This window comes from Protomyctophum bolini (genome assembly GCF_963924005.1).
Source record: "Protomyctophum bolini genome assembly, chromosome: 23".
NCBI classification, from domain to species: domain Eukaryota; kingdom Metazoa; phylum Chordata; class Actinopteri; order Myctophiformes; family Myctophidae; genus Protomyctophum; species Protomyctophum bolini.
The window spans coordinates 18,161,581-18,187,562 of record NC_137884.1 but is presented as its reverse complement, the minus strand read 5'-3'; the positions used below and the strand labels follow the sequence as shown (position 1 = coordinate 18,187,562).

General features: G+C 43.4%; 1 protein-coding gene across 2 annotated transcripts in view; it reads left to right on the top strand.

The window, feature by feature from the left end:
- Positions 1-762: 762 nt before the first annotated feature.
- kcnc2 (potassium voltage-gated channel, Shaw-related subfamily, member 2) overlaps positions 763-25,982 on the top strand; it is a 66,217-nt gene continuing 40,997 nt past the window's right edge. For both annotated transcript variants that reach the window (XM_080757348.1, XM_080757347.1), the window contains exon 1: positions 763-1,695. In XM_080757348.1, coding sequence (XP_080613474.1) covers positions 1,126-1,695 — 570 coding nt within the window. In that variant the 5' untranslated portion in view covers positions 763-1,125. The remainder of the gene's footprint in view (positions 1,696-25,982) is intronic.

Genomic DNA, 25,982 nt, shown 5'->3' with positions numbered 1-25,982 from the left:
ACTAGTTTCACTAGACTAAATATATAAATTTCGTCAACAAATAAAAACTAGACTAAAATGTTAGGAAGGGAGTAGTGGACAAGAGCTCCAGTATAAGTCATTTTACACTTGGTTGCATGCTGAAAATTGCAGATCTACAAGCTGTGAGCTTATATTTAGTCACTAAAACTAGACATTAGACATAATAGACATTCCAGGTGACTAAAATGTTACTAAAACTAAATTACAACTATTGAAGAGACTATGACTAAAACTAAAATCAAAATGTGCTGCCAAAAACAACACTGCTCTGGTTATAGTGTAGGCTACAACTCACTGCTCAGAGCCACAGACAGTCGGACACAGAGCTGTGCACACAGAGGGTGTGTCCGTAAAAAACAGGACGTTTTCACAGTCAAGACGCGCATCTCACACACATGGCTAACCAGAAATAATTCGTTGCTTATAGGGTATATCATTCACAACATAATTCGTGATGACGAGGTCAAAAATGGGCACAACAAGCGAAGTGGGAACTGATCGGTGATTCGGTGACCGCACGGCATGAGTTGGATTGGATGACTGACTGTCTGTTCTCTCTGTTCTCTCCATGTGACTTCACTTCTTCACCTGTCCGTGCGCGCCGCGGTGCGCGGCGGCGTGGAGAGGAGAGGGCAGGGAGGGACTCCCGAGGCGCGCGAGCGCAGCGCACGCTGGCTGTTTGGAGCGCAACAGAGCGCGGTGTGTGTGTGTGTGTGTGTGTGTGTGTGTGTGTGTGTGCGAGTGTGTGTATGTATGTGAGTGAGTGAGTGAGTGTGTGTGTGTGCGTGTGTGTTTGTGTGTGAGAGAGAGGCAGTGAGGTGAGGTTGATTGCTTGAAATGATTCGTACAAAGAGCCGAGGAAGTGTTGGGAGCGTCAGCGTGGCGGTGGGACCCAGTTAGTCAGTGACCCGACTTCAGTCTGCCAACACACACCTTCACCACAAACTGCAGGATACTACGGATAAAATCCAAGTGCTTATTGTTGGGGAGGATCATCATTTTAATTTTAAATAGACCTTGTGTGTGCATGTGTGTGTCAGCGCGCCTAAAACTCTGGACTGCATCTACCTCCCTTTGTCAAGAAGTCATGTCTGTGACGGAGCGATGGGCAAGTTTGACGACAACGAGAGGATAATCCTCAACGTTGGGGGGACGCGGCACGAGACGTACAAGAGCACCCTCAAGACCCTGCCGGGGACCCGCCTGGCCCTGCTCGCCTCCGACGCGGCGGACCTCGAGTCCGTGCTGGACCGGCTGCAACAGGTCCCCGGCTTCATCGAGTACAACGCGCGCACCAACGAATACTTCTTCGACCGGCACCCGGGAGTGTTCGCCTATGTGCTCAACTACTACCGCACGGGCAAGCTGCACTGCCCGGCCGATGTGTGCGGACCGCTGTTCGAGGAGGAGCTGTCCTTCTGGGGCATCGACGAGACGGACGTGGAGCCCTGCTGCTGGATGTCCTACCGCCAGCACCGCGACGCGGAGGAGGCACTGGACGTGTTCGAGCTGAACTGCGACAGCAACAACGCCGGAGATGAGGACGACGAGCTGGCCAAGAGGCTGGGCATGGAGGACATGGCGGCCGACGGCACCGCCGGCGGACTCTGGAGGAAGTGGCGGCCGGTGATCTGGAACCTCTTCGAGGATCCATATTCTTCCAGAGCGGCCCGGGTAAGACAGACAAAGCGCAGCGCAGCGCACGGCCGTTTAAAGCACTGTGCAGTATACGCCCCGTTTCCAAACTGTTAAACAAATATTAACTTTAGCTCCATATAGCCAGGCCTACGGTATGCATACACTTTGTGACAAAACTTGCGCACTGATCCAACACATGCACATATGTTGTGTCACTTGTTTTCATGGCGTGCGTAATGTCAGTTTATTTCGTCCCTTAATTGTGGCAGCATTTGTTTTGTGTAAACGTAACGCACACTGAATATTGTTATCTTTTTACATGCGCCCCCAGTGAATTCTCAAATTGTAATAGCCTACACAATAAGCTTATAGAACTTTATTATAGCTTTGTCAACTTGTCACTTAACAGACTATCGATGTAATATAGGTCACATGTGGTCTCTTTAAACATTGTGAATCCTCTTCATTGTCAGCGGGTGGCAGGTTGACTGTATGTTCATGTAGGCTATATTGATTTTTATGCTGAGAATAATCAACATACTGTATAGCCCAAGTAAACGTTGCCAACCACTGATGACCTTGAACAATCTATAGTAGCCTATAGCCTTATTTGTCCCCGTTTGAATAAAGGCGATGCTTTGTTTTCAGCAATTAAAAGCCTATCGATGCATATATTATCTTTGACTTGAGATGAGAAGTACTTTATTATCCCCACAGGGAAATTGATACGTTACAGCAGCATAGTGCAAAATGTAAAAATAAACAACGGACAGAAAAACTCATTGGACATAAATGGACATAATCACATGCACAGCATTGGGGGAGAGAGACCCTTTCCATGCCCTGTTCCTACTGAGCAACAGCTGAGAGGCACTGTTACTATTGTACAGTATATATATGGCTAATGGATAGTTTTGGAGAATATAGGCAGTGAGTAAATAGCCATAGTCTTGTTGGCAGACAGACATCTCGGAAGGGGTTGCCGAATATAACGTCATGTTCTGACTGTAACCTGCAGTTATTGACACAAATAGGCTGTATGTCACATCAAATAGTCTTTCTGGATGGAGCATTACAGCATTGACAAGGGTTTCACACACAAGCATTATGTTGAGTAGAACCATGTAGGATTGTATTATAGCTTCTAAAATACATTGATTGCATTTTTGATAACTAACTTGTTTTCCTGCGTTGGGTGCCACTGCATGTGCACCAGCTTTCAGATTATTTATTACTCTCTGCTCAGCTCAGTGTACAAACTCAGTTCAAGCAGTTGTTCTGCATCAACAGTTGAGTTCAGATTCCTGAGCAATGTATAGGGTTTGGCTAAGAGGGTTGAAAGTGGAAGGAGAAACTATAGACAATTGAAGATAACAATATATAACATTATTTGAACGGTCTACATTTGAACCCATTTAGACCCGAGGACGATTCTACAAATTACATCTAAATCCTGACAGTTTTTTAAACCCATGTTTCCATGTCAGTCGTTCTCAAAACATTTTCATGTCAAGGACACCCAAAAATATATGTAATTGGTTGCCGTCCCCCACTTGAAAATACGTTGTTCCAGTGACGACGTTGACGAATACTTCCTGATCCATCCAGTTGACATACTCTTGACAAACAAAATGTTTTAACTCAATGATTAATTGTTAGCGCATGCACTTGCCCATATTCAGATACAGGTATTGTGTCAGAGGACAGAGCAGGTCCTTAGCTCCTAATATTTGTCTCCCACCGCCCGTTTGCTAGACCCTTCTCTAGACTGTGTTTATGTTTTTTTTATACTGTATGTGACACTCCACTCCTGCCTATTTCTATAATTGCCTTGGAAGAGGTGGGCCCCACCATGCACCTCTATGGTGGGGCTATGGATGGAGCTTGTAGATCTGGTATTCTCGGCGGATAACCGCCACACAACTATAAGTCAGGCTTAACACAGTGTGACAGAGCGATGATTGCATGTCCTAACACAGGCCCTTAGGGGCACTAATCCTCCCCCCGATGAAGCATGAAAGAATAAGTAATGTGGATTTAATTATCGTCTAAGAGGAAAGGTATGAGTTTGGACCAGGGTTCAAATGTAAGTGCTTAGTGAGTCTTCTTACAAACTCTGCATCTGGCACCCGTCACCAGAGGTGGAAAAAGTACTCCACTGTTTTACTTAAAGTAAAAGCATCAAATACTGCTTGAGTGTAAATAAAAGTACTAAACTATTGGTATCAAAATGCACTTAAAGCAGCAAAAGCAGAATGTACTCACTATGCAGAATGTCCCATTTAAAGTTTTTAAATGTATACAAATCTTTTGCGAATTTTCAAATGACCGAAATCTATAAAGGGCTGAAGTGGAATAAGTTGAAGTTTTGTACTAATAATGCAAATCTACAAAGTAATAGTGAAGGAAAAGAACAATATTTGGATCCGAAATGTATAGTGGAGTAGAATTAAAGTTATTGGAAATTGGAAACACTCAAGTAGTACAAATACGTCAAGGTTAATAAGCTAAAAAATAAGTTTGACATGAAACAAAAAAGCACGTCTACTCTGTCCCCGTTCTGAACGTGTACGACATGAATGTGATTCCTTCAGTTGTTCCTCATGCTGTCTCTGTTTGTTTCCTCCACGCTGTTTTCTGTTTATTATTCCTGACGGTCTCAATATCATTCTACCCACATGCACACAGTGTGTTTGAAAGGATGGTGTGTGTGTGTGTGTGTGTGTGTGCGTGTTCTTGCATGCGTGCGTGCGCGCGTGCGTTTGATGTGTGTGTGTTCTGTTCTCCTATGTTAATCTCTCTCTCTCTCTCTCTCTCTCTCTCTCTCTCTCTCTCTCGTGTCTTTGTAGTTGGCCCTTGCTGGATTGGGATGGTAAAAAAATACAAAATAAATAACCACCACCACCTTTTTTCTCCCACCATGTTTGCACCTGTAACTGAGATAATACCCCCCATCATGCCCATGAACTCTGTACTCCTCCCTCCCCGCTTTCCCGTGATCTCATCCCAGACTGCAGCTCGCTTTCCGCCACTTAAGAGGTTAAAAAACCCACAGCGTCTGGGTGCCTTGCCTTGCCGCCCGCCTGACGATACCCAAAGCCAGGCTGCACGCTCACTCGCTCGCTCAGCCTGCCTGTTGTCATAGTAACCTCATCGCTCATCACGCCACACAGCACCGTTTCCATTGAGAGAGCAGTCCATGAAACCGATTGATTCGAGGAATCTGCTCCACCGTGCATAGCCTTTTTGCCCGGTAACCCTGGGGGGGGGGGGGGGGGGGTTCCGTAGACTATAATGAAGTCAAACTGGAGGTCCTTGAAATTAAACGGGTTTAAAATCACTGCGTAAACATCTTCTCTTATGGGGGGTCCCTGGCATATCTTTTCAAACGGGGGTCCACGGGACAATGAATGTCAATTTGGGGGTCCTTGACATGAAGAAGTTTGGGGACCATTGATCTACCTTTTGGGCACCGCTGTACCTAGCTCGTACGATGGACGGCAAATGATGACATACGTGGCAACAAAATTCCAGTGGCGTAAAGTACTGTACTTGAGTAAAAATTTTAGGTATTGTTTTTGTATTGCTTCTACTCCACTACATCCAAATGTTGTATTTTTACTCCACTACAATTATTTGAAAACTTAGTTACCACAGTAGTTACTTTTAGATTTTAATTATTATTACAAAACATACATTTCGGCCATTTGAAATACGACGCATTGTGAGCTTGTAGATGTGATATTTTCAAACTTGTTGAAACCTTGTGAAATTGAACATTCTGCATAATGACTACTTTCTATTTCTACTTTTCTAGTACATTTTGAATTCCGGACTTTCACTTGTAACAGAGTGTTTCTACATTATGGTATTGATACTTTCACTTAAGTAAAACACGCATAGTACTTTTTCCACCGCTGCAAAACACAAGGGTGTTGAAGCATCGCTAACACAAACATCCCCTGCTTCCTGTTTCCTGCATGTCATTTAAAGTGCGTCTTTAACACGTTGGATCCGTATGACGAGGATACCCGTCCTACAAATGAATGACGCTGGGCTAGAGGTGGGCAGTCCGAGTCCTGGTTGGAGCGTATTCAATAGGTGGACACGTCACTTTCCCTGTGTAGTCCTCGTTTAGGAGCGTATTCAATAGGTGGACACGTCACTTTCCCTGTGTAGTCCTCGTTTAGGAGCGTATTCGATAGGTGGACACGTCACTTTCCCTGTGTAGTCCTCGTTTAGGAGCGTATTCGATAGGTGGACACGTCACTTTCCCTGTGGAGTCCTCGTTTAGGAGCGTATTCAATAGGTGGACACGTCACTTTCCCTGTGTAGTCCTCGTTTAGGAGCGTATTCGATAGGTGGACACGTCACTTTCCCTGTGGAGTCCTCGTTTAGGAGCGTATTCAATAGGTGGACACGTCACTTTCCCTGTGGAGTCCTCGTTTAGGAGCGTATTCAATAGATGGACACGTCACTTTCCCTGTGTAGTCCTCGTTTAGGAGCGTATTCGATAGCGACGGCGGGCTGACGTCGCGGTCAGGCGGCCACAGCAGCTGATCTGGTGGAAACAGACCGCGAGGTCTCGTTGAGTAAATAAAGTGTGACGTGTAAACAGCAGCAGCAGACCTGACGGTGGGCAGGGGAGAACAGGGCAAATATGGCGGCCTGCGCCGGCGTGCGTGGGCGGTGATGGCATGGCATGCCGCTGGGCCTGTTTGGAGCCTCTGCCAGTCACATTAATATAACGCGTCAATCATGTTCCTACGCTCCTCTCGTGGACTGTGATGCAGATTGCTTTGGCCAAGAGGATAGCCTCGCGTAGACAGACAACTATTCCACAATCTGCTGAATGCTATAGAAAAGGAAACCAATGTGTGACGAAGACCTTTTGACATTTAGAGGAGAGTGATGGATTGTTGGTAGACATTTGCTATGGAATTTGCTACCAGCCAGCATGATTATGCATTTGAGTATGAATGATGCATTTTTTGAGCATGATGTGACAAAAAAAGTGCATGTATGATTCTCCATAACAGCAGTATACCTTTCAAGAAATGCAAGAAATCCATGTACAAAGGTCTTTCCCACAAAACCCATCTGACTCGTAGGTTGTTCAGTTACTTGGGTGAGAGTTTTTCTTTTGCATTGATGATGAACTGTGACTAATGGAAACTGCATTGTGTGCTGCTGAAGTTGGAATGAAATGAAATGAAGAAAAAAGAATCCAGCCAGTGTCAGGTTTTGGTCTTTGATGTCAGAAGACTTCACCAGGGAAATACTCTCCCAAATTACTGCCCCATAATTATAATTATTGACCGTGGGGTTGGGATCATATGTGCATCTCTTTGTCTATTTATCCCATTTTGGGCGGGGACCCCTTTTGGTGTTTTAAGCATTATGTTATGCTTTAGCTATTGAAAAATAGCAGATCTACGAGCTTGTAGGTCTGCTATTTTTGAAAAATTGTGAAAATGTAGTGCAAATCTTTGAATATATATCCTTTCAGAGCAAACGTTTTTTAACTCAAATCATTGCTTCTGGGGGGTCCCTGGAACTACATATTTTCAGACGGTGGGGTCGGTGGCCAAATACATACACTTTTGGGGGTCCTTGACATGAAAATGTATGAGAACGACTGACATAGAAACATATAGGGCTTTTCAAGAAAACTGTTGACTCCTGATTTAGGAGACATTTGTAGAATAGACCACAGGTCTAAATGGGTTATGGAAGCGATGGCATGCATGTCGGAGGCGTGCTGTCCTCCTCCTCCAATGAGATGCCCTCGGACTGTCAAGAAGGGCCGTGAGCCCGTGACGTGCGCTAGAGCTACATTAGCGATTTAGCGCTCATAGAAATGTCGTTTGTCTGGGTCGAACGCTGAATAATTGATGCTTAGCCATTCAGTCTGACAGACCGAGCACATCCCAAGGACAATGGATTTATTGAAATGGCTCTATTCTCGAGCACCGTTTGCACAGCACTGGTGCTCAAACATTAAAATGTAATTAATAAATCAGAGATGATTCATTTTGATCCGTTCATTGAAACCCAACACTGAGAGAGAGAGAGGGATGAGATGGTACAGTGTATGCTGCAGGAGGTTAATTATTTTTCTGCCATCTACGAACATATTCGGACGCCCTAGGCTAGGGTACGGCAGGTGAACATATTCGGACGCCCTAGGCTAGGGTACGGCAGGTGAACATATTCGGACGCCCTAGGCTAGGGTACGGCAGGTGAACATATTCGGACCCCCTAGGCTAGGGTACGGCAGGTGCCAACTACGCACATGGTATCTTGTACAGTACAGTACATTCAATACATCTCCTGTACACTAGTCTGATTGGTGATTATACAGTATGTAATGTGTAATTTTGGGAGAAACAGACACCTGTTTGAGATGCAGTCAACAGTGTAGCGAACGGGGCATGGCGACCGACTTGGTATTTTCTGGACCTGTAGTACAGTGGCGAGATAGGTTGAGTTAAGCTGAATATGGACCTGTGGTGAAGTGGCGAGATAGGTTGAGTTAAGCTGAATATGGACCTGTGGTGAAGTGGCGAGATAGGTTGAGTTAAGCTGAATATGGACCTGTGGTGAAGTGGTGAGATAGGTTGAGTTAAGCTGAATATGGACCTGTGGTGAAGTGGTGAGATAGGTTGAGTTAAGCTGAATATGGACCTGTGGTGAAGTGGCGAGATAGGTTGAGTTAAGCTGAATATGGACCTGTGGTGAAGTGGCGAGATAGGTTGAGTTAAGCTGAATATGGATCTGTGGTGAAGTGGTGAGATAGGTTGAGTTAAGCTGAATATGGACCTGTGGTGAAGTGGCGAGATAGGTTGAATAAAGCTGAATATGGACCTGTGGTGAAGTGGCGAGATAGGTTGAATAAAGCTGAATATGGACCTGTGGTGAAGTGGCGAGATAGGTTGAGTTAAGCTGAATATGGACCTGTGGTGAAGTGGTGAGATAGGTTGAGTTAAGCTGAATATGGACCTGTGGTGAAGTGGCGAGATAGGTTGAATTAAGCTGAATATGGACCTGTGGTGAAGTGGCGAGATAGGTTGAGTTAAGCTGAATATGGACCTGTGGTGAAGTGGTGAGATAGGTTGAATTAAGCTGAATATGGACCTGTGGTGAAGTGGCGAGATAGGTTGAGTTAAGCTGAATATGGACCTGTGGTGAAGTGGTGAGATAGGTTGAATTAAGCTGAATATGGACCTGTGGTGAAGTGGCGAGATAGGTTGAGTTAAGCTGAATATGGACCTGTGGTGAAGTGGTGAGATAGGTTGAATTAAGCTGAATATGGACCTGTGGTGAAGTGGCGAGATAGGTTGAATAAAGCTGAATATGGACCTGTGGTGAAGTGGCGAGATAGGTTGAATAAAGCTGAATATGGACCTGTGGTGAAGTGGCGAGATAGGTTGAGTTAAGCTGAATATGGATCTGTGGTGAAGTGGTGAGATAGGTTGAGTTAAGCTGAATATGGACCTGTGGTGAAGTGGCGAGATAGGTTGAATAAAGCTGAATATGGACCTGTGGTGAAGTGGCGAGATAGGTTGAATAAAGCTGAATATGGACCTGTGGTGAAGTGGCGAGATAGGTTGAGTTAAGCTGAATATGGACCTGTGGTGAAGTGGTGAGATAGGTTGAGTTAAGCTGAATATGGACCTGTGGTGAAGTGGCGAGATAGGTTGAATTAAGCTGAATATGGACCTGTGGTGAAGTGGCGAGATAGGTTGAGTTAAGCTGAATATGGACCTGTGGTGAAGTGGTGAGATAGGTTGAGTTAAGCTGAATATGGACCTGTGGTGAAGTGGCGAGATAGGTTGAGTTAAGCTGAATATGGACCTGTGGTGAAGTGGTGAGATAGGTTGAATTAAGCTGAATATGGACCTGTGGTGAAGTGGCGAGATAGGTTGAGTTAAGCTGAATATGGACCTGTGGTGAAGTGGTGAGATAGGTTGAATTAAGCTGAATATGGACCTGTGGTGAAGTGGCGAGATAGGTTGAGTTAAGCTGAATATGGACCTGTGGTGAAGTGGTGAGATAGGTTGAATTAAGCTGAATATGGACCTGTGGTGAAGTGGCGAGATAGGTTGAGTTAAGCTGAATATGGACCTGTGGTGAAGTGGTGAGATAGGTTGAATTAAGCTGAATATGGACCTGTGGTGAAGTGGTGAGATAGGTTGAGTTAAGCTGAATATGGATCTGTGGTGAAGTGGCGAGATAGGTTGAGTTAAGCTGAATGGACCTGTGGTGAAGTGGCGAGATAGGTTGAATTAAGCTGAATATGGACCTGTGGTGAAGTGGTGAGATAGGTTGAGTTAAGCTGAATATGGATCTGTGGTGAAGTGGCGAGATAGGTTGAGTTAAGCTGAATGGACCTGTGGTGAAGTGGCGAGATAGGTTGAGTTAAGCTGAATATGGACCTGTGGTGAAGTGGCGAGATAGGTTGAATTAAGCTGAATATAGACCTGTGGTGAAGTGGTGAGATAGGTTGAATTAAGCTGAATATGGACCTGTGGTGAAGTGGTGAGATAGGTTGAATTAAGCTGAATATGGACCTGTGGTGAAGTGGTGAGATAGGTTGAGTTAAGCTGAATATGGACCTGTGGTGAAGTGGTGAGATAGGTTGAGTTAACCTGAAAATGTTATCAGTGCCTGTTACAGGTGCATTCAATCATGATCTGAATCCCTTTTTCCCCTCACTGTATTATGTTTCTTTTCCCTTTTTACCTCCTTTATGATCAATTCCTGTTCTGTTCTATTTGTATGTCTCTAAATGTTTTGATGAATTGAACAAGGTGGACCCTCGTGTAAACAAGTCAGCTAGTGTAATGCTTTATTGGGTCGTCCACTCACAGTTAACGGTTTTTCTATTGAGTTGTGCTAGAAAATGTACTGTAATTCTACAAACTGTTAATAAATACTTAATACTTATCAATCAATCAAAAGTCAAAGCACATTTTCAGCTTCAACCAATCTCATTCAGAACGTGGCACACACACACTGGCCAATCTTTATGTGAATAGATCCTTCATAGTAAGGGCATTTTATCAGGTATTTGACCAATCTGGGAACTACATCATTACCAAGAAATGTCTTCACCAATGTACTAAAAGTTTGAAATTCAACTCCCGGGGGAAATTTTAGTTATTAGCAATATGTGCCCATACCATTAACATCCTATATAAGGCAAAACATGTCCAAATTTCATAATTATTTAAGTAGCATGTGACGTATGAAACTAGGGGGTTTTCATGATGCTGAATCCATTCCAAGCATTAGTTTTGCACAAAAAACTCATTGGGCTAAATTCGGCCATATCCACCTCATCACATTTGTGATGACGGCTATGGCTGTTTTCCTCCCAAGGAGTGTTTTTTGTGCAAAACCCCCTAGTTTCATATGTCACATTACTTAAAGAATGATGCAATTTTGACTTTGTTTTTGCCTTATATAGGATGTCAATGGTATGGTCACATATTATGCTAATAAGTCAAATTTCCCACGGGAGTTGAATTTCAAACTTTTAGTACATGTTATTAGACAACTTGACATTTTTGTTAATTTGGTAATGGATTTAGTTCCCAGAGCTGGATATGTCATGGCAGCAACGAGCCGAGGGAGGCCGCTATGAACGACGTGTGCACGGATGGACATTGAGTTGTCATGTCATATTCTGGTAACCAGGGGTGGCGTGCTCCAGTGTCGACTAAAACTAAGACGAAAAATGTTTCACTGAGAAAAAAACGAAATGGAAACTAGATGAAAACTAAGCTATGATGACTAAAACTAAGACTAAATATAGTGACAATTTTGTCAACAAATACAAACTAGACTAAAATGTTAGGAGGGGACTAGTGGACAATGACAGTATAAGTCATTTTACACTTGGTTACATGCTGAGAATAGCAGATCTACAAGCTCACACAGGAGGCGTTGTGAGCTTGTAGATCGGCTATTTTCAGCAAGTGTAAAATCATTAGTCATTACGACGGCATCAAGGCCCGCCAAAACACATTTTAGCCGACTAAATCACCTGTAGATTTAGTCGACTAAAATCTTATGACATTTAGTCGTCTAAAACTAGACTAAACACTAAAACATTCCAGGTGAATAAAATGTGACTACAACTAAATGAAAGCTATTCAAAAGACTAAAATGTGCTGCCAAAAACAACATGCATCTGAAGGCAGCGGTTCCTATTGAAGCTTGTAAAATGTATGAGAGTTGAGTGTTGATGGTCTGGAGCCCGGCTATAGTTTCCATTTTCCGCCTCTCATAACTTTGTCAGGTGCTAATTGTGTGTTTGGTTGTCCTGCCGACTGAACTCCTGGCTTTCAACTCTGCTCGCGGATCATTTCCATTGGTTCAAAAGAGCGGAGGTTTAGAAGCGGCGCCCGCTGTTTCATGCGGCCGTGTCTGTGTGAGCGTGACCCAATTAGACGAGCCGTGGCGCCAATTCAACACACCCTGAAAAGCATAAAAATAGAGAGAGGGGGGAAAACGGAGCGACGGACGCATAACGGGGGTGAAATGGCACATTGTTAGATGAAGCGACACAGAAAAGGAAAGCGTTTTTACGATTTTACGATCAAAGAAACTACTATCTCATGTCTCGTATTGATTCAGGGCCATCGTGATGAATTATAAGTACACCCTTCCATCCAGATGTTTCCGTGAGTAAAGTCTGACGGCGTTCCAAAAAACCCTGAGATGATTTACATGTTCTGTCATGGCCTGCTTAATACCTATCAAAGGTCTCCTATAGAGATAACAATGATGAATGCTAATGTAGGTCTAACCAGCCCCGTATCGACTAGTCAGTAATGGAAACCTCCCAAGGGCTTTGGCTCGTGGAAAAAGGGTCAGTGAGCTGTCTCCACCCTCTGGCACAAACTGAATGGTTCAGTTACAGACAAAAAACTAAACTAAAGCTAAACTTAACAGGCATGCATTCGTCGTCAGACATAAAGGACCCTGCCGTAGACCTCAGTGTAACATGCCATTTGAGTATATACTGTACTGTAGCCTTGCACAGCCAATATATGAATTGATTATAGAATAGAATTGGTATAGTTTTTAAAAAATCACAACAATGTCACTATTTAGAAAAAATGCCAAAGCTTGTTTCCATTGTGGTCCACCTTGAGACACAGAACAACACGCATCATTGAACTGGAGCGGCGGTGGCTCAGGGTTAGAGTGGCTGGATGGTAACCACAAGGTTGCCAGTTCGATCCCTGTGGGCCTGTGTCCTTGAGCAAGACTCCGAAGGGGATCAGGCTTTTGTGGTAAAGGTCCCAAGGCTCTGGAATAGCCTACCAGAGGAACTGAGGCTAACCCAGTCTCTAACTCATTTTAAAACCCTCCTAAAGACCCAATTTTATATAATTGCCTTTGCATCTCCCTGATCTTTTATCTGTGTTTGTTATTTTGCATTTTCTACTGTTTTTCTTTTCTTCTGCATATATGATGTATTCTGTTATTATTGATGTCTGACTGTTCAAAGCACTTTGTAACTTTGTTTTAAAAAGTGCTATATAAATAAAGTTTTATTATTATTATTATGTAATGCACAATCTATGTAAAGCGCCTTGGACAAAGGTGCTATATAAATGCACCATTTACTGAGAGTAAATTGACTGTCTGCCACCCTACAATCCTGCCTGTCAGACTACAGTCTGTGTTCCCAGCTCTGTCTGTCCTATTAGTAATCCTCCACTGGATCCTGCCTCTCCTCCCCCCCCCCCCCCCCCCCCCACGCTCTACCCAAGGACAGAAAGTAAACATTAATGCTCGGGTGCTTTTCGCTCCTTATTATGTACCATCAGGGATTTGCTGGAACAAAGATAGACCTCTAATTGTAAAAGAACAGGTTAAGAGGCTTATGGCAGAAGGAGGAGTATCTGTTCTGACTTCTCTTCGGGGGGAGATCGACTTACTTTGTTCCTAAAAGGCTGCCTGGCGGTCGGCTCGACAGCTCTGTGAACTTGAGCACAAGCACGGTCACCAAAGAATTGATTGTCGTTTGATATGAAAGTGTGGTTGAAATCATAGCACAGCACATCATTGTTATCAAAATCTCAATTGTGGGAAGGAAAAAACAACAACAACAGCTGTAGGGGCGACCTGCCGAATGGTAAGTGAGGATGACCTACGGTTTCAGAGAACTTAAAAGAACATATTGAGTGGCCCGAACTCTGTCTGAGGAGGAGACCCTGGTTCTAGGCCCTCAGCTTGACTGATTGGCAGGGTCTGAATTCCTGGAAGGCCAATCAGTCAAGCTGAGGGCCTATTATGTCTGTGGTCTGAAAAAAAACTGGCAGGTCTTTATGAAAAACACCTTTTTTGTTGTTTTTCTTCTTTGTAATTATTTGTTTGGTCAAAAATATTGTGTTTGTTACTTGTCATGATTTGTCACAACTTGAGTTGGCTTTGTACGACGCTTAAAATGTCTTTAAATAAATACTTTTTAAAATGTCCATGGGAAAAATGCTTTGGGAATTATTTCCTGGGCCTGGCGTAGTCATGAAAGGGGGCGGGACTGTGAAGCTCTATAGTCGCGCCCGGTTACTGTTAGTGTGCCATTATTGGAGATTTGTTGTATATTTTGTATAGGTTTCTTGAGGTACGGTATGTCATGGATGTATTATTTGGCTGTTGTGAAATTTGTACTATGTAGCATTGAAGTGTAATTTTGTTTCTGCCTCTTGGTCAGTTCCCATTTGCAAAAGAGTGTTTATGTAAATGTATTTTTACTGGTTAAATAAAGGTTAAATATTGAAATAATATCTTAATATCACACCAAGCTTATAATGCACTGTGAAGTGCTGCCTTATCAGTATACAGTATAAAAACAGTCAAGTGTTCTTGACATTTGAGTATGCCGCTTTCGTGCTTAACACACTCAATCGTAACACTGTCACGTATAGGCTCAACCTCAATTTACATTAATGGGCAAATTGCAGAATATGTCAACTGTGGGCATCACATATGACATCATGCAAATTACACTTCATCATTTTCTCCCCGAGTAGAGAACCCCCTTCTGGGGAAATGCCTGGATATTCCCAAAGAGGGAAGCCAGCAGTTATGCCTGGAATATGATTTATTATTATTCAAATGGCCTTGGCTGAATGTTGGCCTTGTATCAGGCAGGAATGCCCTGGCATGACTAAACTCCTGGGACATATTTAAATTGCAAGCCTTCTACACCTCCATATCCTATCAAGTTGCTCGCTTGCACTTTCACAGTAAAGACATCGTGTTAATACATCTTTCTGCAGTCTCGGCTAGAATAGTGCCCAAGTTATTGCATTAGATTTGAGCGAGATTTATAGGAACAAGATACTTAATATAAATGACTAGAGGATTAACCCTGGCATCCCTGTTTTGGGCATGTTGTTATAGGTGAAAGTTCCCATAAAGGGCCTGGCCTAGTGGAAGTGGATAAATTATGACGTGTTGTGAGTTGTATATTTCCACTATATGACACTGTTGAAATGTACGATGAAGAATAAATCAGGTTTAGGGTCCATTTTTGGTTACATTTGTAAACCCTCAGAGTTAAGGGGATGTTTCATTCAAATAAAATGAACATAATAAAAATGAAAGATAAATGGGCCCCTCACGCATTATAATGTCCTGTTATATGTGAGGGAGGCCGTGGGTTTTCCATCACTGATGTGATTATCTAGATAGTTCCCGCCAGTATACCTGATGATAACGTGATCTTTTTGCTTATCCTATCCTTGTGTGTTTGTTTTTCCCCGAGCCCTGTTGGGGATAATTAACACGTAGTGAGACGGTGCAGGGTAAATCTCTTGGGTGTCGTGTTGTCGGGACAATTCCCTTACTTGGTCGGCCGTGAACGAGGCCATATTTTCCAGAAGCAGGTCAGGCTGAAGGGTGAGGAGGACAACGATGTTTGTCTTCTGGGAAACGCATCGAGATGTCTTAGGTCTTTGGGGCTTCATTTTCTGTAAAAGTGCTTGTAAAAATTGGTAGTTGCAAGTTTTGTTTCCAAACTCTAAAGTGTAGTAGTTGCTTATTTGGGCTCAGATGTTTTCATGTCATGGACATATGAATTAATATTTGTCCACTAACCCCCATCAGATAATGTTTTGTGTCAGGGAGTGCCCGTACCGGAAATCTTCCACTTTTTATTTCAATATATAATATATCTAAGATAGCAGATCTACAAGGACACAACGCGTCACATCGTGTGAGCTTTAGGTTAGTTTTATAATGTTTACAGTAGTACATTACGTCTATTAAAGTGCTCATGTGGACTCGACGCTTCTTTTTTGGGCTTGTTTCCGTGACCTATATGATGGAGTCACATGACTCAGGTGTGTTGTTTTCGTCGAATAAAACTATAGACGAAAAATGTTCGCCGACTACCTTTTTTCACTGACGAAAACGAAATGGAAACTAAATGAAAACTAAGCTATAATGCAGAATGCAATTATAGCTATAACTCAAACTAAGACAAAATATATTGACAATTTCGTCGACAAATACAAACTAGACTAAAATGTTAGGAAGGGACTACTAGTGGACAAGAGATCCAGTATAAGTCATTTTACAATTAGTTGCATGCTTTAAATAGAAAAAGAAATATAGAAAATATTTTCAGCAAGTATAAAATCTGCCATTACGACGGCTGTAGATTTAGTCGACTAAAATCGTACGATATGTATTTAGTCCACTAAAACACTAATACATTCCAGGTGACTAAAATGTGACTAAAACTAAGTGAAAACTTCAAGAGACTATGACTAAAACTAAAATAGAAATTTGCTGCCAAAAACAACAGTGTAGGGGCGGTTGCATCCTAAGGCTGCAGACTGTCTGTACACAAACATACAGTATGTATACATAACATGTTCCAAAGTAAACATGCCAACAGGACCACATGGAAATGAGCAGGATACAGTTATGTGTGAGTCTGTCTACTATGCCAGTTGTTCTCAACCTGTGGGTCGGGATCCACTTCAACTATAACTAGAAAAAGTGCCCCTCAGGGCACAGGTCTCCACCAGGGCAGGTCAGGATGTGGCCTCCTGGTGGCGCTTAGCCACAATTTGCAACTCTAGATTTATTTTTATTTTTATAATGGGATGAATCTAGAGTTGCAATACCCTCCATTGACTCCCCATTCATCCAATTTGCGTTTGCGATCTGCTTGTATTAAACAACGTTAAACTCACCAACATTGCAGCTCTAGGCCAAGCTTGAATTATCCTTTTTCAATCTGCCAAGTTTTTGTTTCATAAAAATCCACGTGTTATGAGCTACTTTCTGTCAAGACATCCTCTGCAGGTGATTCTTTTTGCAGTTTGGAAGTACTCGTTTTATTAACGGGTTGCGCTGCTGCCTCCTGCATTATGTGCAAATTCGATTTGCACATAATGCAGGAGGTACGCAGGGCCGTTCAGTGACTTACGACGAGTGCTTCCAAACTCCAACACTTAATCACCTGCATAGAATGTCTTGACAGAAAGTAGCTCATAACATGTCTACAGTGGATTTTTATTAAACAAAAGCTTGGCAGATAGAAAGAGGATAATTCAAGCTTGGCCTATAGCTGCAATGTTGGCAACGTCGTTTAATACAAGCAGATCGCAAAGCAATTTGGATGAGTGGGGAGTCAATGGAGGGTATTGCAACTCTAGATTCACCCCGTTATAAAACAATCTAGAGTTGCAAATTGCGGCTAGGTGGCGCTATAATAGGCCAATGTGAAAAGGGTGACATTTCTTCTTACGCCTTGGATGGCAATTGGATGATTTGAGGCATTTTGTTCCAAAAATGTGTTTTGCACAAATCCACCTGTTGGTGGCGCTATAACAGGCCAATGTGAAAAGGGTGGGATATATTCCTCAGCCTAGTAGGAAAGTGTGAATTTCAGGTAAATGCACGTATGTCCCTACGACTACTGGCATCATGTAGTCATCAAGATGCCTCACGCTACAAACTCCTGACCTTTGGGCCACATGGCTCGGGAACTTTTGGTTCCTGAGGCTATATTTGCACCACTTATTTGTTTCTAACTGGATTTCTGAAAAACAAATGGCTGTAGTAACTAATTTTACCCTTGGGCAGTGGTGGAAAAAGTACTTAAAAAATAAATAAAAGTATCAATACAGCAATAAAGAAATAATTAAAATAATGTTTCAAGTAAAATAAATAAAAAATTTAAAAGGATTTCAGAATCAGAACTGCCTGTTTTGAGTGAATTTGTTATTTGGTTTAGCCGATTCAGTACGGGAACCCCTTTGAAAAAGTGGAGCAAAACTTTGAATATATATTCTTTCAGACTAGCGAACGTTTCTAACTCAAAACTCGAATAACATGGTTTAAACAGTTGCAGGCGTATTTTTCTATGTCATTATTGATGTGCACTTGCCTCTACGCACCTGCTCTAGCCCTGTAAGACCCGGATGATATATTTCTACTTTTTGCAAATGTTATGCACATTTATAATCATCATACTATAATTCTAACAATGTCTGAGTGTGTGTCTGTGTGTCACTGTGACTGCCGTAGCTCCTTACTGCCTGCACCAATCACCCCCACTTTTCACACAGGCATTGACCATATGAATATGGAGGGCGTAACGAAGCATGACACATTAATGATTATTAATGAATGTATTAGTCAATTACAAACGCACCTGGGCGCAGTACCCCCCACGGCCACAAGGGGGGGGGGGGGGGCGCAAATATCTCACAACGGGTAAGGGCTAGTAAATAATAATACATTTATAATTTACATTTGGGGGATATTTTTCACAATAATAAATAAATGTTCTAGACATTCTAATGATCACAAAAAAACATACATTACAGTTATTTTACTTTCTTTTATCAGGGTTAAAGGTCAATTTCATTGCAATGAACATCAATGACGTTTAGGTGAAAAAAGAACAGAAAAAAGTATTAATTAATTAAAATATGTTGTATTATTGCAACGCTGGGTGTTACAGGGTTCTAAGACTGTACTGTGAGAAAGGTTTTCTCAATAGCTTTCTCAACAGGAAACTGTGTTCACTTAAAAACAGACCAAAATGAACCAAATGGCAAATGAAATTCACAACTCATATCTCACGGTGTACGAGTCGTCTATACCGAATTCAGACAAATTGCTTGAATAATTTTTATTCAGGAGCACACCACTCGTCTATCACTGTTCTACAGCTCTGTGAGAGTTCACTGGGTTACCACAAGGGGAGCTGGTTTGGTCGGGCTCATTGTATACCCAGGGTTGCCATGTCCCCTTATTAGAAGCGACTTTGGGCTTGTATTTCTCTAAAGTTGCTAGAAAATATTGGTGGTTGCGGTTTTTTGGGCTTGTTTTTAAAGTGTAGTGGCTTATTTTGGGCTTGCTGTGTAATGTTGTTTAAACCAGTGGTTCTCAAACTGTTTCATGTCAAGGACCCCATCTGGAAAACAAGATCTGTGTTGTTAAAAGGTTTCAAAAATATCGCAATGCGTTGTGAGCTTGTAGTTCGTAGGAAAAATAGCCAATGCATACTGTATATAGGTTCAAAGGGCTCATGTAGCCTATAGTAGTCACTTCTGTTTGCTTGTTTTTCTGCTCCTCGTTTCTCTCGCAAAACCTGGCAACACTGCCGCTACTGCAGGCTAAGAAGCCATTTTAAGAGCTTGATTTGAATGCCACTGGAGTGCAAGCCTCTCAGCGGCATGCTGCTGTTAGCCCTAAGACCCAGTCAGTTTCTCTCACTCTCTGGTGTGCGAAGGAAAGATATTCTTTTGCATGCGAGAAACTTCATCTAGAGTCAGATGCGTGCAACTGTATGCGTATGCGTGCAGGCTGCTATAATATACCTCTGGGCATGTGGTCGAGCTCTCTCACATTAGCACTGCTGCGTGCGCCGACGAGAAAGGAGGGTTTTAAATTGACCTGAGTTTTAGCAAACAAAAATGCGTGCGTATGCCAACTTTCACTGCTGTACTTGTACTGTAAGTGGATTCCATCTGCACAGAACCTTCATGATATTATTGTCACTGTCGAGTGGAAACCATGTCCAATATTTAAGCTTTAAAAAAAAAAGGAGGAGACTACCGTGAGTTACACACCCTGGCTAAAGGCTCATACATGGTCTGGATTTTCGATGGTGAGGTGAACACCGAACTACAACATGACGTCACTGAGCCGCGGTGAAGAGCAAACCACCGCCACCGCTCCAGCCCTTCTCTCTGTTTTTACTCACCACCGCTGACCGCTCAATGTTTTTTCAGCTCTGGTGGTCAGCTCACCACCGGAGCGGTGGTCACCTCACCACCGAAAATCCAGACTATGAATGAGCCTTAGTGGTTTGGTTCCAACACTTTTCTGAGTTAAATTAACTGCAACACTTTTTGTCATTTGAACAAACTCTGTCTTGATGTGAGGTGAGCAGCTGGCGGCAGCAGAAATGCGAGCAGAACTCCTTCTACAGACTAGACTTGCTCCAGTGTCAGTCCCTTCTACAGACTAGACTAAAGCCTTGCTCCAGTGTCAGTCCTTCTACAGACTAGACTAAAGCCTTGCTCCAGTGTCAGTCCTTCTACAGACTAGACTAAAGCCTTGCTCCAGTGTCAGTCCTTCTACAGACTAGACTAAAGCCTTGCTCCAGTGTCAGTCCTTCTACAGACTAGACTAAAGCCTTGCTCCAGTGTCAGTCCTTCTACAGACTAGACTAAAGCCTTGCTCCAGTGTCAGTCCTTCTACAGACTAGACTAAAGCCTTGCTCCAGTGTCAGTCCTTCTACAGACTAGACTAAAGCCTTGCTCCAGTGTCAGTCCTTCTACAGAATAGACTAAAGCCTTGCTCCAGTGTCAGTCCTTCTACAGAATAGACTAAAGCCTTGCTCCAGTGTCAGTCCTTCTACAGACTAGACTAAAGCCTTGCTCCAGTGTCAGTCCTTCTACAGACTAGACTAAAGCCTTGCTCCAGTGTCAGTCCTTCTACAGAATAGACTAAAGCCTTGCTCCAGTGTCAGTCCTTCTACAGACTAGACTAAAGCCTTGCTCCAGTGTCAGTCCTTCTACAGACTAGACTAAAGCCTTGCTCCAGTGTCAGTCAGTCATCACGGCCGCGGAAGCCAAAGAATGCTGTTTTGCACCAGGGGACGATGTTCAAACGGCTGCCGTTCAGACACAGAACTTTGCACGCTTATTAAAGCGGCTTCGGATTAAACAACGGGTTCAGCTGTGGAGATGAGCCAAACCTCCACAGTCCTCTCAGCAGAAAGAAAAGCAGGAAAAGAAAACATTCACTAAAGTGCTGTACTTAAGTTCTTCTACTCCACTACAATCATCTCAGATCCAAATATTGTACTTTTAATCATCCACTACATTAATTTGAAAGCTTTAGTTACTAGTTACTTTGTAGATTTTGATTATTTTACAAAACATACAGTAACCGTCCATTTCTGCCATTTGAAAATAGCCAATCTACAAGCTCACAATGCGTCATTAATTTACATTTGAAAACATTTGAAATTCTGCATAATGAGTACTTTTACTTTTGGTGATTATATACATTTTGATGTTTTTACTCAATTTGGAATTCTGGACTTGCACTGTACTTGTAACAGAGTATTTCTAATCAGATTGCAGTATTGATACTTTTACTTCAGTAAAAAGAAAAATGTGAGTACAAAGAAGCTCCATTTGCCCCCACGGCATTCAGCCGTTCGTCGACTACCTTTTTTCACTGACGAAAACTAAATGGAAACTAAATGAAAACTAAGCTATGATGACTAAAACTAAGACTAAATAGACTGACAATTTCGTCAACAAATAAAAACTAGACTAAAATGTTAGGAAGGGACTAGTGGACAAGAGATCCAGTATAAGTCATTCATTTTACACTTGGTTGCATGCTGAAAATAGCAGATCTACAAGCTCACAACGCGTCGTCCTGCGACGCGTTGTGAGCTTGTAGATCGTTTATTTTCAGCATGCAAGTGTAAAAACAGTGTAAGTGTAAAAACAGTCATTACGATGGCATCAAGGCCCACTAAAATACATTTTAGTCGACTAAAATCTTATGATATTTAGTCGACTAAAACTAGACTAACACTAAAACACACGACCCAGAGACTAAAATGCGACTAAAACTAAATAAAAACTGAAGACCCCATGACTAAAACTAAAAATCTAAATTTGCTGACAAACAACACTGGTCATTCCCACCACGTTGAGAACCACTGGCGTATGGCGACTCCTCGAAGCCATACAATAATATCCTCCACTATGCATGCACTTCACGGGGGGGGAGAAAGCATCACGCACAGCGTGAGACCTGCCATGTTTCTCCCAGGCTGCCAGCCGTGTCAGATTTAAATGCCACGGCGTGTCTACTTTGGACTTGCAACCCGGCATGTAAATATAACCCTCTTTTCTCGAGCACCCTCGTACACCTGGCCTGTCCTCCAGACACAGGCAATTATGCGATACACTCCTTTCTAAGCTCTCCGCCTCGAGCCATGCTTTCTCTCTCTCTCTCTCTCTCTCTCTCTCTCTCTCTCTCTTCTAACAGTCTCTTAGCCCATTTAGACCGATTCTACAAATTCCTTCATTTCTGAAAAACATGTTTTCAGAATGTTTCCATATCAGTCGTTCTCAAACATTTTCATGCCCCGAAAATATATGCAAGTGGCCGCTGACCCCCATCTGAAAATATATTGTTCCCAGAAGCAAAGATTTGAGTTGAAAATGTTCGCTGTGAAATAATATATATATTCAAAGATTTGCGACTCATTTTTAAGATTTTTCTAAAATAGATCTGCTGTGGGTTTGAGCTAAAGTATAGCATAATAATGGTTAAAACACCAAAAGGCGTTCCCGTCCAGAATGGGTTAAGCACAGCGCTGAAGGATGTGCTATTGTAGTTGAGGAGAAGGGTCCGCCTCGCTCCCTCTTGCACGCACGCACGAGAGAGGAGAGAAACCTCTCCATCTTTACCGCTATCTTTATTTCATCTCCTATAATTGCTCACTCTTTCGAGACTTGATTAGTCCTGCAGTGACCTTATATTCCGTAAACCACGGCCCAACAATTTAACATGACCCTCAACAAGGTTAGTGTGCATCGCTAGCCTGCGACCACTTAACTTGTTTCCCAAGAATACAATGTTGTGGTTTATTCTGTGACCACAAGTAACCCGTGAATATGAACGAACGGCTCTTAAAAGGCCAGACAAGGAAGGGAGAACAGAGGTCAGTCGTTGTGGTGTTTACACAGCCGTGTGCAAGCACGACCACGCTCCAACATACTGTCAAGTAACCGTTGTGTACACAGCTCTCTCTAGTCTAGGTCCACGTCCTCAGACGAGCCCTCCGTCCTCGCTTCCAGTCATCCCGTTTCTACAGTACGTCTGGCCCAAGCGGTTTGTCGGTGCTTTGCGCTCCTGCGACATTCTTGAGTACACCTGTGGGACGTCCGTCCTCGAGACCGGTGCCCGTGTGTTGGCAATGGCAGCTCTGAGAATGGGGACAACCAACTGGGACAAGTCCTGGACCGGAATTAGGCAGAAATGCATTGGACTCAGGGCAACAGCCCAGCTGTAATGATCTTACATCCCTTTATTTTAGATTGTTTTGTAGTAATAGTACAACATAAACATTAAAGAGACTTTAGTTGTTACTGTACAATACATTAAAACAGTTGTCATGTTGCACACATGTTTAAAATAGCTCTTATTTGCGCCGCCCTCGTTGAAAACAATGTATTTCCAACTCCAGCTTGTCTCAGTTCAGGCTGCATGAACAGTGCTCGAGCGCTCAGTTTTCTGCCCCCTCAATATCCTAACTCTTCTATTAGATGGCTCTGGTGCTCTAGTGTAGCACAGTGTAGCGTAGTGTAGTGTAGTAGCGTAGCGTAGGCCACAGGGGAGCTGTGATACTGGAGAAGCCCTGTGTTCGTGCCATCTGTATGGCTCCTGATCTGGACGTGTGAGCTCATGATCACATGATGTAATGATATTAACGTCACCGTCCCCCCCCCCGTCCCCCCCCCACCCACCCAATCAAGCATGCAGCGCGCACGCACGCACACACACACACACACACACACACACACACACTCCTCTCAGCCATGAGGAGTCTTACGGCAAGCAATGGAATTGTGTAATCAATATAAAAAGCCATTTGCAAACTACCACCGAAGCACTGCCACGCACACATCACAGAAAAACCACCATCAATTCTAATTATATTCCCCTTGCAGTACACAAACAGGCATTCTGAGAAACATTCATCAGGAACGCAGTAGAAGACATCAGTGTCATCCTAATTGTTTGCGTCAGAGCCCTTTGGCTGAAGTGAGTCAGTGTCTTTGATCCATATCTGCTCTGACCTGTCAAATGTCTGACACACACACGCACGCACGCACACGCACATGCACGCGCACACGCACACGCACACGCACACAAACACACACACACCATCACCAGTGGCACGAAGAATGATGGATCTGATTTGTTGTGGGTTTGATGTGTGGAAGAGCGCAAGGGACACGTTAGCAGTAACTGTAATCATACTGTAGCTCCGCTTCTACACGCTGAACCCAGTGTTGTTTTCGTCGACTAAAACTGAGACGAAAACATTTAGTTGACTACCCTTTTTCACTGACAAATACATAAAAACTAAGCCATGATGACGAAAACTATGACTAAATATAGTGGACAAGAGATCCAGTATTTCACTTTACACTTGGTTGCATGCTGAAAATAGTGTAAAACAGTCATTACGACGGCATCAAGGCCTGCCTGCCTGTCGACAAAATCAACTGTAGATTTAGTCGACTAAAATCGTATGATATTTAGTCCACTAAAACTAGACTAACACTAAAGCATTCCAGGTGACTAAAATGTGACTGAAACTAAAAGAAAACTATTCAAGAGACTACGACTAAAACTAAAATAGAAATTTGCTGCCAAAAACAACACTGGATGTGTGGAAGAGCGCAGGGCACATTAGCAGCGACTGTAATCATATAGCTCGGCCTCTACGCTGAACCCAAACCTGATTATCTCCAGGACGTGAGTACAGCAAAGGTTCCATTAGGAGTCGGAACATCACGGAGGAATTTGTTCTTGAAAGAGACTGCCAACCATTTCTCCGGGCTTTAAGATACTAAATATAGAGACCCCGATGGTTTCTAAGGGCAAAGTATCAAGAGGGAAAGCCAAAGCTGCAAATTTATAGACCTGTCTACAGGGTCTCGACGTGTATAAAGCCACTCAAGAGAAGCCTCGGACAGGGAACTGCCCAGGGGGGCCCCCCGGGGCCCTAACACAGCCTCAGACAGGGAATATATATATATATATTACTTGACCATGGTGTTGGGAGTCGTGTGGCTGTGCAGTCATGCGTGTTGTACAGGGAGTAGAGAAGAGGAGAGGGCTCAGCACACATCCCTGGGGTGCTGTGGGCCACCACCTGGTCTGACAGCAAGTCTGGTATCCTGTGTGTGTGTGTGTGTGTGTGTGTGTGTGTGTGTGTGTGTGTGTGTGACTGTGAACACGTGTATGCGTTCGTGCTCGCGTGCGTGCGCACGTGCGTGTGTGTGTGTGTGTGTATATAAAAAGGACCTATTCTGGGAGCATTTCTTAAAGTTTATCGTCTAAAGTAGTACAACAGCACAGAGCAATGTGAACGTTTCTATAATGCAAGAGAACACGACCCAGAGACCCGATTGGCCCTGAAGGGAACATGCTTTATGCATCTCTCCGTCCTCCCACTGCTGTGTTTTAGCAACTCTTTCAGGACCCTCCTCTGACACACGTCAGTTCCTTCACTCCTTCCTTTGTCCCAAACGTACAGTACTTATGCACACATCACTTATACTGTACAAGTTAACTAACTCTTTTGTGATTCCTTCACTCGGCTTTGGCCGTGCATGCTCTCTCCCATCTGAGACACACACGCAAGCGCACACACGTGCGCAGCACGCCACACATCAGGAGGGACTCGTAAAAGTGTCAAAGATGAGAATAGAGGGCTCCTCTGGCAGTGATGGGAAACATTAGAGCCGCGGCATTAAGGTCACATTTTATGAGCCGTGGTCTTACAACGCCTACAAATAGAGGTGATTACTGGCGGAGCGGCTCCGTTCCGGTGATTCCCACAGTGCTGGCAAGACGCCGCGTGCGTGTGCTGGACCCGACGCTCCTATACGGTTACGCGGCGGCGTGTCACTGTCGAGTTGGCGCTCGGCGTGACAACATTCGTCACCTCGCGGAGTCCATGACCTCACACGGCTAATCCCGTCTGTGTTGTCGCATCGACAGCT